We start from the raw sequence: 14,573 nt of genomic DNA on the forward strand, positions 1-14,573 counted from the left end.
TGTTCCACTACACATGTGTTAAGCTATTTCATATTGTGTCATATTATCTCATTTTGTTTCTAAAATTTAACTCCTTCATTTATGTGTACGTGAAAGGCACGTCGCGCAGCTCAGTCCTTTGTTCACCTGCTTGACGCTGAACAATAGTTTTTTTTTTTTTTTTTTTTATTCACCCTTTCCTTGAGGTATTCATTCCAGCGCGTACTTTTCAGCATTTTACATGAGAAGCGTTATAAAAAAAGCAAACCAGTTAAACCACTTAAAACCAGTTCGAATCAACCCATGGAGGTCTTGGTTTCTCACGTACACATGCACAAACATGCGCAAGCGATGTGCACATTTCGCCCCCTCCTAAGAATCGTGGAATGAACGAAATAATTTCCCGCATGCACGTTTTTTTAAAAAAAAAAGGAACATAATGGGACAAGCGAAACGAAGCAAATGAAACGCTGCTGAAAAACGCTGCGAAAAAACGCAGCGAAGAAGCGCAGTGAATGAATGCTAAAGTAACCCTTCCTGTGCCTCAGGTTGCGCGGCAGGCTTGGAGCCACATAAGAATTAACTTGGGCACATACAAAAAATTGCACCTGTAAATGTACTGCAATGCAAAAACAGAACTCGTATTTTTAAGCCAATAAAATTAGCGCGCTCATGCGATGAAATTTATTCTGACTTGTGAGAAGAACGCCCAACTTTCTTTGGGTAGGTTCACGCCATTCTCGCTCATTTTAGCACATCCACTAATTCGGGTGCGAATGCCGCTTTGTTCCCCCAAAATAACACAGTTCACCAGTTTGATTACTGCCCGTCGTACCCCTCTTGAGGAAGATTAACGAAACGCAGATGGATGCATACAAGCAAAACGGTGTTCATTTTGTTTTTCCCGTTCGCGTATTTTTTTTTTAAGCTGCTATGCATGCTTAATTAAAAGGCAAGAGGCATTTATTTGCTAATTGTGAACGAAAAATTTTTTTTTTGCATATTCTTTTCCTTTTTATTTTTCTTTTGCTTTTTTTTTTTTTTTTTAACAAACTTGCGCGTAGGCATTTTTTATCAGCCCTGCAACTATTCCCCTTTTTAAATTCCAATTTCCGTTTTGCGTGATCATGCGATGTTACGATGGTATAGTGACATTGCGACGTAGTGGCGTGCTGACTTACGTTACGACGCCCTGTTGTTAACAAAGCGATCGCGCTGCAGTGTTAGGAGGTTGAACCTAGCGCAGGGGCCAAGCATAAACGCGTACAAGTAAATATATGCAATATGCGTGTATACGTATGCCCGTTCGTATACGCTTTTTCTTGTACACATATGTACCAGCCTTACCACTTTCCAACAATACGCATACATATTTGTACTCTCAAGTGCAAGTAGGACCAACATAGAAAATGTTTTTCTCTTATTTTTTTTAACTTCTTGTGTTGTTCCTAAAACCGAAGAGGAAGCATTTGGCCTCGCGCTTTCTCCTGCGAAGGTTTGCCATCCCCCGCTGCGCCGCTCCAGATGTGATTAGGTAGGGAGAAGTGACAGCCTTGTTTAAAGAGAAGCGCAACAGGAAGGCATCATAAGCGGAGTAGCGGCGTAATAGCAGCGCAAATAGCGGCGCAGTAGCTGGCGAAGCGGCTGACGAAGAGTGGTCGCAGAGTCGATCGCAGAGCCGATCGCGAAGTAAGCGCAATAGTTGGCCCGTATAAGGACCCCCCCCGCGGAAGCAGCCATCTCCCCCCCGAGCCGCAAACAAAATGATGCTCGCCAAGTTGCTAGCGCGGCTAGCGGTGTTTAGCCTTACTTGCTGGCTCCAGAGGACACACGCCCTGCAGAAAGAGTGCGACTTTAATTTCAACGTCAAGTTGTTATCAAATATATATGACAAGTACAATGGGAAGCACATAGAAGAACCCGAGGGGAGCACAGACTACTGTACCAATTTGGAGAGTTTAAACTCGCTCAAAGCCTTCTGGCAATTAAAATTGAAATCCCTATGCACAGAAGAAACGTCCATTTTGGATAAGCAAGTATTTAACAATATTTGCAGCAAAACGTACAAAGTGCCCCATGTAACGTTGAGCGGGTTAGAAGTAGGCAAGGATGTTGTTAATATCGAATTTTTTTGCGCCCACTTCTTATATAGTAACAACAAAGAGGTTATAAAATGTGTACGACATAACGTTTTGAAGAATTACCTAGATTCCTATCACATAGCTTTTGATTTATCCGTTTCGCAAGAGTTGCTAAAGCAGTCGAACCATGTGGATGAAGTTTTAAATTTAAAAAACATAGACGGATTGGCTCTCACCAAAAGGATAATAGACGATTCTGTGTGCAGGATACATTCCAGTGTACATACCTTTATGAATAAGCACGACTTTGAGTTGTTCAAAGCGTTAGTAGGTTTATGTACGAAGCTCGGTTTCCACAATCATTTTATCATAACGGATAACATCCACCCGTTGACTACTCCCCTATTTAATGAAATACCCTACAGTTTAAATTCTCTCAATTTTAACATACAAAATAGTACCATGTACTATACAAATTACGAATACTTTGTGTATAATGTTAAGCTGGCCGATATAGACCACATCCTCGGTTCGTATATGTCCCCATCTGCCCTGGCCGTAAGCAAAAATAATTCGTACGTAACGTGGATAGGTCTCAACAAAGACAACACTTTGTATAAGAAAAAATTCGCTGAATTGTATAGCCTCCTAGATAACAATAAGTACATCGATAGGATTGTTCAGTGCTATAGTAAGTACACGTCCAAGTACTATGGAAGTAGTATAAAATATTTTTTACGATATATTCCGGAAAATAAAAGAGATGTGATGCAAAATAATCCGAAAATTTTTATTTACATTATTAATGGCATATGTAAGAACATCCCGTCCATTCACAAATGTGTTGAGAAAATTATTTTCCTTGATGGAATATACGATTTGTACTTTAAAAACTTTATGGTCAATTTTATATACTACAATGCCGCCTGCATCTTTAATTGCAATCCGGTGGACTTGGGAAAAATTATCAACGATGAACAGGTGTGGGACATCCTTGTAAACTATTTTTCAAACGCATTTTTAGTGAATTATAAGAAGACAAAGACTACCAGCATCGCGGCTTCTAATCTCAACAAAGGTGCCGACAAGACGGACGAATCTGCATCACCAGAAACGTATAACGAACTGGCCAAATCGTACTACACCAATTTTGACTACGATTATATTCATAGCGGTAAGTGGAAGAAGGAAATCAATTTGGAGGATGAAGAAGCTATTTTGAAGCCGTCAGATGAAGCCGTCGAATTTGAATTTTACAATTACACCTTCCAGACGCTGGACCTGAGCAGCTACACCTTCTTCATTTTGAAGAGCCAAATGGAGGAGGACAATGTGTGCAAAATTTCGTCCTTCATTGAGGCCAACGGGAAGAAGTACGTCCACGTGAACAAGTACATTGCCGACTTTTTCAGTAAGAACAACAAGCGGGTCCTCTCCCACTCGGGGGGCAAGAAGGGCTCCTCTGGCGGTGGGCATGGTAGCGGGCATGGTAGTGGGCACGGCAGCGGGCATGGTAGTGGTCATGGTAGTGGTCATGGTAGCGGGAATGGTGATGGGCACGACGGGGGCGACGAAGGATATGACAGCACGGATGGGGGAGAGCACGACGGGGGAGACAAAGGATACGACAGCACAGAGGGGTATGACGGCGGAGAGGAACACGACGAACATGATGAACACGGCGAGCATGGCGAACACGACGAACATGGCGAACATGATGAGCACGACGAGCACAGCGACGCCGCTGAAGGCGGAGAGGGCGAGCACGTGAACACCTTCAACATGTTTGACGACTTCCTGGGAGACGACAAAGAAAGCAACAGCTTCATGGACCTGTTCCAAAACAACCAGATGTTCAACAAAAACCACAACCTGTTTGACAACCTCTACCACGGAGAGGACGAAGAGGAAGAAGGCGAGATGTTTGCCGATAAGGAGGAAGAGCCGTTAGACATTGAGAAGCACAAGGTCTCCACCTCCATGGGAGATGTGTACCCTCTAAAAACGGAGTACACACTGAAAGAGTTGCAACACGTACATGACATTCACCCAGGATTCAGTGAACTAGATGAAGAAATAAGACACCATTTTTTTAGAAGCAAAATGTTCGAAAAGGAAATTTCCTTTACAGTCAAGGATATCCCAACAAAGATCGAAAATTATTACAAGTATTATTATGAAATTAAAAAGAAGTTAAAAACGTTCGACAAATATGATGAGGAACATTATAAGATGCTACTTAAAAAGTCGAAAGAAGACCCAGATGCTTTTTCAAAAATAGATATAGAATTTTCCTGCACGAGGATGGGAAAGTGGCCAATTCGTGGAACCACAGGTAGATGGCTATCCGACGTTTTATGCGAAACCAAGTTGGTTCCCCAGCTGGTATACAATTATGAATATGCAGAAAAGCACCCCCAGAAGAAGAACAAAAACGAAATTGACCCCAATTTGTATACCTTAAAAGAAAACACGAGATTAATTGGTATCGAATTTGAAGACCAAGAACCGTACAGATGTGCCATTAGTTACCTGGGGGATGAAAACAAAAAGACGCATTTACCAGTATCTGCAACTTTATTGGTACACGTAGCTGTGGGGTTCTGTACACTACACGGTTTTAAAATCATTTGGCTAGCTGATTCTGCCTTTGATATACACACCAATGTGTATCTAAGATATACCTCCATCCTGGAACAAGGACATACCTACTACGAACAGAGCAATTTTGAAATTTACGGACAAACGAGACTTATAGCGCAGTTGGAATATATCGCCTCTGGAATGAACATAGAAAATAATCTGATCACTTCTGGTACTTTTAAAAACAGGTACAATTTGATTAGCTACCCAGGGGCAGACTTGCAATTCTTGCTCGTCATGTCTAAGAAGGTTAAAGAGACTATTTACAATTTAAAATTTGATTGCCATAGCTGGGCGTACAAAGGATGCTCAGAATATTACCCCTTGATGAAGAAGAATAAAAAAATCGCCACAGATGAACATTACAATACAATTACGCTGAATGGAAAATATTCCAAAAAGGAATTAGAAGAAATGTATGAATGTGCATTTATGCATGATAAAACTTTCCACGAGTTGAATAAAATATTCCCTAAAGAATGTACCTTCGGCTCCAGGATAGGTGATTGCCATAGGCAAGTTAGAAAGCATATCCCCTGCTACAATGAACAGTCATGTAAATATTTAATTTATATTTATGAAAATTTTTACAAGCCACAGAACCATGTCAATTTGCTTAATGAGCATTTTATAAAGGTGTCCGAAAATTTAACCAAAATGTCTAGGCCATACTACTTACAGTCCATTTTGGCACTCGAACATGATATACAAATTAAGAAGAGCAAAAAAATGAACACGCAGTATGAAGACATTGTGCTGTTCATTTTGAAGAACTCCATATTTTACATTTCCTGGGTTACCTCCAGTGAGTACTGGAAGAGGGCGGTGTACGTGCAGGACTCGAACACGTCCTTCGCGGCGATCAATCAGGTGGAGGACTACAAAAACAAGGAGATGATTTGCCCCGTTGCCTACGGGCATGAGTTCATAGGCCACATGCTCGTGCAGTACATGAAGTTTCCGAACGATTTGTGAGCCGACCAAGGTGGGAGGGAAAAAAAGAAGAGGAAGGAGGAGGGGAAGAATGATAAGAAGAAGAATAAGAAGAAGAAGGCGAATAAGGCGAACTTAACCGAACTGAACTGAATGGGAGAGAAGAAAAAGCACCTTTCCGCATTGGGCAAAATTTCGCATCGCACGGACGCACACTTGCAAATGGGACTTTGCCCTTTTCCCCGAGTAAACTTGCCGCGTCGCTCTTTTGTTTTTAGTTTTTTGTCTCACGTGCTTTTACTTTATTGCATTTTATGGCACTTTATTTTATTGTATATTATTTTATTTCCCCCCCACACACCTTACGCGTATATGAAGCGGGCAACGTGGTCCGCAGGTGACCACTTGCAGGGGGAGCTGAGTGATGAAAAGTTCCATGCGGTGCGGGGCGATTGATGTGATGCGACGTGGAACTACCTGATGTGACGTGCTGTCTCGGGACGGGGCTCCTTTAGGAAACGATTTTTTTAAAATGTTCACGCTACATGCGCGAGGTTGGCGGCGCGTTTGTGTACATTTCTGCACGTGCAATTGCCCTCCTTCCCCCTGAGGCAGTCACCCCCGAATTTACAAGTGAGCCTTTTTATTTTTAAACACACACAAAAAAAAAGGGGCGGTTGGGTGCTGTTCCTATGTATATACACACCCTCTACATGCATTTCATATGGAGTACTTTTGTTGCTCATTAGGAAGTTACACTGCTACTATTTCATATTTATTTCTTTCCTTGCCCATTTTTATTATTAATTTTTTTGTTTGATTTCGCCTTTTTTAAGTATGTACATTCAAACTTATATTTTTATGCCCTCTGCGCAACTGACTCTGTTTTAATAGTGTACAAAAAATGGCATTATATTAAATGGTTCCAAGTTTTAAAAAAAGAAATTCACCAACTGAAGGGGCACTTCGCTCGGGCCATCCGCGTCGGCACGAGTTTGTAATCAAACTGGGGCAAAGTGTAGGGGCGTAGTTTACTTACCCGTTTACCGCTAATTGCGTTAATTACGCTTCTCCCTCCGCGTATGCTGTGCCACTTATGGGGAACTTTTGCAAAATTGGCTCGAACAATAAAGTCTAACTTGTGCAGATGCGCTATGTGGCACGCAGTGGGTGAAACGTTAGGATAACTGTTGCCAGTGATGCGAAGTTATGCCAGCTTCATCGTTGCGCGTTTAGCGGTACCACCGTTACGGGCCCGCGTCGGGGCCTTTCTTCTTCTCCTTCAGCTGACTCTCATGAATGATCGAAACGGTAAGGCCGTTTTTCTGCAGTTCTGTAAAAATGGCAAAGTGGGCACCTTTACAATAGCTTCATGTAGGCTACACAGTCACTTAAGTGCAACTGCGCATACGCCATGCAAAGCATTTCTGTGCAATTGCACACCCGCATGAACGTTCAGGTTGTTACCTTCACAGTATCTCTCCGCTTGCGATCTCCAAGTTGACAAAATGAGAGCCTGACCTGTGCTGTGGGCCTCTACCGTGATGGTGTGCGCCTTTGCTTTGCTTATCTGCCCAATTACCTTTACGATCATGTCCGTTACGTAGGTGAAACTGCGCAGGGTTGAGGGTGAGGGAAGGGGGAAGGAAAAAATTCAGCGACGTGTTGGAGCCTTCTCATGGGTGTACTTCCAAACACATGGAAGATGCTTACGTGAGTGTGTACAGAGAGGCGAGGGAAATAATGAAAGACCCATTAGCACTGCTCTACACACGTGCGTGGAAAAACGCCCCCCTTCGCACTTCCTCCTGTCCTACTTGTGAATGTCGTCGTTGTACAGGATGACCTTCCACGCGGTGGTCTCCTTTTCTCTCTTCTGTCTCTCTTCGCTGTAGAACTCCTTTATGTTGTCTTTTTTGATTTCCTTTACGACGTTTCTGTTAGGGGAGGGGGGCAGAAGTTGTGCAGTTGCAATTGTGCAGTTGCAATTGTGCAGTTACAATTGTGCAGTTACAATTGTGCAATTGTGAAACGGTTCACATGGCGCAACTCGCCCGCAGGATGACCACAAAACACAGCGCCGTGAAGAACGGGGGAGCCGTCCTTACCTGAGTTTCTTTATTTTCTCCAAGTTGGAGTTATCCTGGGCCTGAATAAAATTTTTCCTTCCCTTCAGCTGGCATGGGAACAAAAAAAAAGGGTAAAGTGATGGCGCGGCGTAATGACAAGATGGGAAAATAGGAAAAAAAAAAAAAAAAAAAAAGGGGAAGAACTGAACTAACACACCGAATGTGCTTAGCCGCTCCACAAAATGAGCAAACCTTGGGGGCCTTAAAGACACATCTGCCCGCGATGCTACGATCCCCAACTGTGCCAGATGCACTAATGAACTTCCACTGTCGGGTGGCGAATCTTTTGCTGCACGAATGGGTACTCCTCTTACATAAAAAAATACAGAGTAACGCGAAAAAAAAAGCTTTTTGAAAATCACACATTTTTTCTTCACACCAGTCGTTGCTTAGCAGTCAAAATGAATAAAAAAAAAAAAAAAGGTGAAGATGTGTCAACCATGTAGTCCTTGTGCTAGTATCAATTCATCCTCATGTAGATAAAGAAAACGCACTGATGATCTCTTCATTTCGGCATCCATCATAGTGAGGCATAATTCTGTCGGACACAAAATGGTTTTTCCTGTGTGTGCTGCGGGTTACAATTTTGGGTGCGTGGTCTTTTCACCTTTACGTGTATTTTTTTTACCAATGGCGTGAGTATGTATACATTTTTCATGAGGAAGGCGTATCCTTACAATGAATGTCAGATTGGGGGCTATACATATGCGCCCAATACATTTGCATTTTCCTTATCTTAAAAATTGATCATGTCGTGCGCGAGTTTCCTCTCCATGTACTTTGCGCTTCCTGACATGATATAGTTGCACTTCTTCATTTTTCGTCCCCCCTAATTTTGAATGTTTCTGCCTTTGTGTGAAATTTGCGGCCCTCCAGGGGTTTAACTACTTGGCATTTTTAACAATCGCGTACTTTTTTTTTTTTTTTATACTTTTGGATCCTTTACATTGTGTAGCACGAAGCGATAAAAAAAATGGCTTGGGAAGAGCCCACCGGTGGCTCCCTAAGATGTACGATATTAAGACCAAGAAATTGTTATTATTTTTTTTTTTTTTTTTTTTTTTTTCTTCCAAATATGAAACAAAACGCATTTCCACTGTGCATCGAAACAATTTGGCAAAATCGTATCACTCCGCGAGTCACCATGCTGGCGTAAAAATTAAATTAAAGTACAAGTAAAAAGGCGACCATCGTTGGAATGCATAAATTGTACCTTTTTGTTACCCTTCGATGTAATAAAATTCGGTGTAATGTTTACATATTTTTGCTAGTACAATTGTGCGCACATGCGAACGTGTACCCACGCACGAACGATCGTAGGCCATAACGGCAGTGTTTCGAAACATGCCACGGCGCAATTGCTAGGCATACCAAATGGAGTTTTCCCCTTGCCTACATTTTGGTATGTTACATATAAGCGGTTTACAATTTGTGGGTAATATTTTCTCTCGGGAGTTCTGCGCCGCTGCGAGATTTGCCATAATTGAAAAAGTCCCAGCAGGCGCATCTCCATTTCGCGTTTCCCTTGACGGAGAATAGCAGCGCAGGCGCAGTTGCATGCGTCTATCGGGGAGCGCACAGCTGGATGATCGCCCCAGCCCGCCCGAGATGGAGTACAAGCTGGAATTTTTGAGCTACCTACTCATTTTTAAAAAAAAAAATGAACGAATTGCAAAGTTCGACGAGCAAATAAAAACCTGCATTAACATATTCGAAAAGGCGTTAATTGACGAGGAGGAATTGGCCTACCTGTTCGAGAAAAACATTTTAGACATTAACCCGTGTGTTCGCTCCCTATGTTGGAAGCTGGCTTTGAAGCACCTCAGTTTAAACACGAGGAGGTGGAATGAGGAACTGGCCGAAAAGAAGAAGCTGTACGAGGATTATATAAAGTGCTTTGTACTGAATCCGCTCAGGGGGGAGCAAACTGGCGCAGGGGAGGCGGTGGAGGCGGTGGAAGCGGGGACCAAATTGAGCGGAGACCCCAATGAAGACACGTCCTCCACCAATTTGGACGACGACTCAGACGCCAACTTCATAAACTGCGAACTGTTCAGCCAAATTAATAAGGACACGTTTCGAACGAGACCCGAGTTGTCTTTTTTTAATTTGAACCCTCAGCAGACGATTAACAATAATGTAAAAATACTGAACAGCTTAATTAGTATAGAAGAGTTTGAAGAAGAGCCGGAAGAGGAAATACCATCTCTGGTCAACATAAAGGAGATGGGGGAGGGGCCCTCCGAGCAGACAGAACCCAAAGCGGAGAATGCGCCAGGGGGAAAGGAAGAATCGATTAACGGTGTGCAAACTGCACAGAGAGGGGCAAATGAAGAAGGCGCAAAAGAACAGCACTCAAATGAGCAACAGGCAAATGAACAGGGCGCCCCCCTTGCCGATGAAGCCTCCCCCAATTTTACCACCAACTCGAGGGAGGACACACAAAGTTGCCAAAAAAAGAACCACTATGAACACTGCTTCGGTGACCACTCAGCAGATGTGTGCGACATTGTTAACCCGAAAAGGCATTACGATCTGTTGTGTAGAATTCTATTCATATATGCAAAAATTCACCCCTATGTTAAGTACGTCCAAGGGATGAATGAAATTCTAGCCCCCCTATATTTTATTATTTTTAATGACCCCCTATGTAACTGCCCTGTGCAAGGAGAAGCGGACACTTTTTTCTGCTTCATCGAGTTAATGCAAAAACAGAAAGATGTTTTCTGTGAAGGGTTAGACAACACAGATGATGGAATTAATGGAAAGCTAAAAAAGTTTTCCCTTTTGTTAAGAATAAAAGAATACGAAATTTGGAAAAAATTATACACTCTAAAAATAGAAACGCAATATTATGCCCTAAAATGGATTCTTTTATTACTAACTCAGGAATTTGATATGGCAGACACCATCATATTGTATGACCACTTTATCATTAATAATGATGAGAACTTCATTTTGTATATATGTCTAGTCATCTGTACGAAACTGAAGAGCTCCCTTTTGTGTGGGAACTTCACTGTGAACCTCAAACTTTTGCAAAACATCCCTCCATTTGATCCTTATGATATCATTTATGAAGCTAAAAAATTAATGTGCCACGATTTTAAAAACAGCTTTGACATCACAGATGTGTATAATCAATATTATGGAAAAAAGAAAAAAATGAACTCGTGGGAAAGCCTACGAAACTGTAGTAGTAGCATTGTCGAGGGGGACTCCTCTTCTTATGAAGACCTCTCCAACATGGACGAGGGGGAAAGCGGCAGCAGGCGCGGCTCTCTCCTCAAGTCCCTTCGCAATAAATCCATTGTGCAAAATATTAAGAATTATATAAGCAACAAAATGGACATGGCAAAAAGGGCCGATGCCGATTTGGACTTCGACGAGTTGTGAGGAAAACGTGTGAGGCATATTTGAGAGGCAGACCTGTGAGGCAGACGTGTTCGGCACAGTTGTGCTTTTCCCTTCACTCTGCTGAAGGGGCGACTGGAGGAGGGAGGCGGGGAGGATGTGCCTCCCCCAAAAAACCCCCCTTCCATTTTCCGCACAGGGACGCCTTGTCGCACCTACTGGGCTGAGCAGCGTGGGCGTGGAGTAACTGCATCGGCCCATACCGGAATGTTCGTTCTGTGGTCAACTTGTGCTTCGCCTACCCTTGCGGTGGCCTGACTTCTCCCCCACCCCTTTTTTTTTTTTTTTCGTGCAACTATTTTGACACACGTGTGCCCATTTGTACGTATAAAACGGCGTGAAGTGTGAAATGCGGGAAATTTCCCCAGGTGACACGTTTCTTCATTTTATTTTTATTTTTTTTGTGGCAAAATTTTTAACCCTTTTTAGTACCCTTTTAATACCCTTTTTTAGTTTCTGCGCAAAGGCCATGTTGTGTAAACATTGTTCATATGGAATACGCGCGAGTGACTTGCGCAATGGAGGTGTTTTTTTTTTTTTTTTGAACCAAATGTGCCTCTCCATTTTGTCATAATGTGAAGAAAACTTCGCAAGGGTTACTAATATGGATGACTCGAACTGAGCAGTTTGTTAGCACCTGGGGGGGGCGGCAAAATGTGAGGTGATTCCCTCGAATAGATGCAAAATGGAGCTCATTGGGGGCCCTTTCTTTTTAACTCCTATCAGTTTCACCACCCGTGGTTTGCTCTACCGAAAAGCACATCAATCAGATTCGAAGCACCGGGACAGGGTGTTGTACAGCCGTCTTTCCACCCTGTGAATGCAATTAATGTTGGCACTTGATATTATGCACCTTTGTGCGTAGTTATACTTGTCCATTGGGGCTCCTTCATTGTGGTTCTTTTTTTTAAATGGACCCCCTGCATGTCTGCCGCCCCGATTGGGGTTCTGCTCCCCCGAGAGGGCAGAGCTGACCACATCGCACAGCTCGTGGTAGGACCTTTTCCCCAAAACGAAGTACCTGTCAACGTTGAGCAAGAAGTTACGGAGTTGCTTCTCTATATGGAGGTTGACACTTTTGCTGGGATTCTTTAGATGAACCCGTGCAGATAAAGCCCAATGGTCACTAAACTCTTTGCCCCTCTTCTGCGTTAGTATATCCACTCCGTAGTTAAAGACGTCTTGGAATTTTATGAGCACTCCATTTTTGTTAATCAGTTGGGAAAAGTTTTCCAAATTGTACCCACTTAGGGATTTATTTAACTTGCTCATTTTTTCGGAGATCACATCTGAGGGGCTAAATAAATAGGTCAATTCCGTGATGTCTTCCGTGTTGAGGAAAAAGGACTCTACGAGGAAAATATTATCCGTCAGGCCAAATGAGTAGTTCAATCCGCTAACCAGGGTGTTTTTCCGATCCACAATGTCGTACGTTTTTTGCAATTTATAATTAATATTTTTGTAAAAAAATAAATCTTTCATTTTGCCTTGGCCGTTCAAATTTACAACTTTTTCGTACAGTGCCCCCTCCTCATGGACGTCTATGTTGAAGCTTCCGATAACTAACATGGAGCTGTTTCTAAAGGTCATGGTTGTTACGGGTTTATCCGTTTGGTTTGCCGTCGACTTGTCCGGTGCGTCGCCATTATGACTGTGGGTGCTATCCCCTTTTTCTTCATCCCCCTGGTTGGAAAATGGACCTACCACTTCCCCCCTCGTGTGTAGTTCCTTCTCCTCCCTGCTCATTTTTGCTATTGCCTCAATTTTGTCAACATGCTCATGTGGAGGCAATCCCTCCACATTGCACGGAGGTGCTTCCCTACGTTTGAATCGTCTCCTATTTATGTAAAATATCTGGAAGAGGTAAATTTTCCACAACGTTTTCTTCATCAGCATAACTAGATCGTCCAGATTGCTCATCTTATTTTGAGCGCTATACAAATCAAATTCGCAGTGTAAAATGTACAAACTGTATTTTCCTTTAAAAATTAATTTCACAATTTTTATAACTTTCCTTTTAAACAAAATGTCGGATGATAAAAACATGTAATCGTAGTAGGACAAGTGGAAGAGTTTCTTCCTCCAGCAGATGAATAGCCCCCCATTCCCGTCCACATAATTCTGGAGGGTATATAAAATTTCATTTAAAATGCCATACGATGAGGGCACATTGTCCAGCAGCACAGTATGGGTATATTTCAACACATCGTATAAATTTTTTTGATATTTTCCGAAAACAGATCTGAGGAATATTAAGTCGAATTGGGAGGAAAGTAGGCCAATTTTTTTGCACCTCCTTTCGTTATTTCTGCAGGTTTCGTAAATGCCGTACAGGTGGGGGTTGTATCGGTACATGTCATTGTACAGGTAGCTGTTCAGAGAAAAAATGGTTATGCAGTTGTAGTACACGTTTGGCTGGTTCTCCTCCTCACGCGCATTGCTCGATGTACCTCCAGTGAGGCTCTTTTGAGCTCCTCCCTCATCGCTACTCCGATCGTGACTGTCGCTACTGTCACTTTTGCTATCGCTGCTCATTCCATCCCCGCTCGATGTAGCCACGGAGCTACTTCCATTTTCATTATCCCCCGTAAAATCTTCGTTAACGGACAATTCATCGCTAAGAGACAAGTCGTCCATTTCGTCCGACCTGTTGCTGCTGCTTTGGGAGGCAGTCGCTACGGAGGAGTGACTTGACGTGAGGTGCTTTGGTGAGTTCGAATTGGTTGGGCTGCGCGAGCTGGACGAACTGGACATTTTAGCTAGTCCGCTTGCGTTGACCGAACTGGACAGTTTGTCTCGCCCACTTGAGTTGACTTGGCTGGGCAATTTCGCCGAATTCTCACTCCTCCCAGGAAAGGCCCCCAATTCTATGCCTCTGCCCAATGCACCTCTCTCGTTTAAATTGCTGCATTTTTCATTTGCCTCCTTCAGCATATTCTCTATATCTTTGTATATCCAGCTGGTTCGCCTAAAATCGTTTGGCGCAGAGTCTTCCTCGGAGGGTAGGCCGCGGGGGGGGTCTCCGAGCTGCTCGATCTGTTTCGTTTTTTCCCTCCCATTTTGGGATTCCTCCTTTGGGGCTCCTTCCTTTTGGGCTCCTTCACTTTTTCTTCTTTCTCTTTTACGTCTTTCCCCTTTTCTTCTCCCCTTTTTTCCTCCCCCCTTTTGCTCCCCATCCCTTTTCATTTCCACGCACAAATAGGACCTCCACTTTTGATCTTCTCTTAAGTCCCCGCCGTTGCGCCGCTCCCCTCTAAGCACCCCTGTCAACCGTTTCCCCCGAGGCAACTTCGTGGAATTTCCCCCACGTTGGTGGGAAGGAGGTGTTGAAATGTTAGCCTCAAAAAAGAGTAGCTGCGCGAGGGCAAATCCTTCTCTCATAAAAATAGAATAT

The 14,573-nt window shown here is 43.1% G+C and overlaps 4 protein-coding genes across 4 annotated transcripts, besides 9 other annotated features; 2 read left to right on the top strand and 2 right to left on the bottom strand.

Moving 5' to 3' along the window:
• The first annotated feature begins 456 nt into the window (after nt 1-456).
• Nucleotides 457-532: a microsatellite.
• A 1,210-nt stretch (nt 533-1,742) lies between these two features.
• Nucleotides 1,743-5,678, top strand: PVX_122810 (hypothetical protein, conserved; the record flags this gene model as incomplete). The annotated part of the gene is made up of 1 exon (XM_001617075.1): nt 1,743-5,678. The coding sequence occupies one exon, from the start codon at nt 1,743-1,745 to the stop codon at nt 5,676-5,678; it is 3,936 nt and encodes a 1,311-aa protein (XP_001617125.1).
• Nucleotides 3,234-3,255: a microsatellite.
• Nucleotides 3,429-3,467: a microsatellite.
• Nucleotides 5,558-5,582: a microsatellite.
• Nucleotides 5,679-6,883: 1,205 nt separating the features above from the next.
• PVX_122815 (ATP-dependent Clp protease adaptor protein ClpS containing protein) lies at nt 6,884-8,664 on the bottom strand (the record flags this gene model as incomplete). Its single annotated transcript, XM_001617076.1, has 5 exons — nt 7,958-8,664; nt 7,745-7,812; nt 7,454-7,573; nt 7,104-7,249; nt 6,884-6,969 (listed from the first exon to the last, which is right to left on the bottom strand). Exons 1-5 carry the CDS (start codon nt 8,129-8,131, stop codon nt 6,884-6,886), a joined length of 594 nt encoding a protein of 197 aa, XP_001617126.1. The 5' UTR covers nt 8,132-8,664.
• A 709-nt stretch (nt 8,665-9,373) lies between these two features.
• Nucleotides 9,374-11,161, top strand: PVX_122820 (hypothetical protein, conserved; the record flags this gene model as incomplete). Its single annotated transcript, XM_001617077.1, has 1 exon — nt 9,374-11,161. The coding sequence occupies one exon, from the start codon at nt 9,374-9,376 to the stop codon at nt 11,159-11,161; it is 1,788 nt and encodes a 595-aa protein (XP_001617127.1).
• Nucleotides 9,453-9,483: a microsatellite.
• A 601-nt stretch (nt 11,162-11,762) lies between the features above and the next one.
• Nucleotides 11,763-11,821: a microsatellite.
• Nucleotides 11,822-11,941: 120 nt separating this feature from the next.
• PVX_122825 (hypothetical protein, conserved) lies at nt 11,942-14,365 on the bottom strand (the record flags this gene model as incomplete). The annotated part of the gene is made up of 1 exon (XM_001617078.1): nt 11,942-14,365. One exon carries the CDS (start codon nt 14,363-14,365, stop codon nt 11,942-11,944), a length of 2,424 nt encoding a protein of 807 aa, XP_001617128.1.
• Nucleotides 13,425-13,506: a microsatellite.
• Nucleotides 13,665-13,691: a microsatellite.
• Nucleotides 14,087-14,202: a microsatellite.
• Nucleotides 14,366-14,573: the final 208 nt, after the last annotated feature.

This window comes from Plasmodium vivax, chromosome 14 (assembly GCF_000002415.2).
Source record: "Plasmodium vivax chromosome 14, whole genome shotgun sequence".
In the NCBI taxonomy this organism is placed as follows: domain Eukaryota; phylum Apicomplexa; class Aconoidasida; order Haemosporida; family Plasmodiidae; genus Plasmodium; species Plasmodium vivax.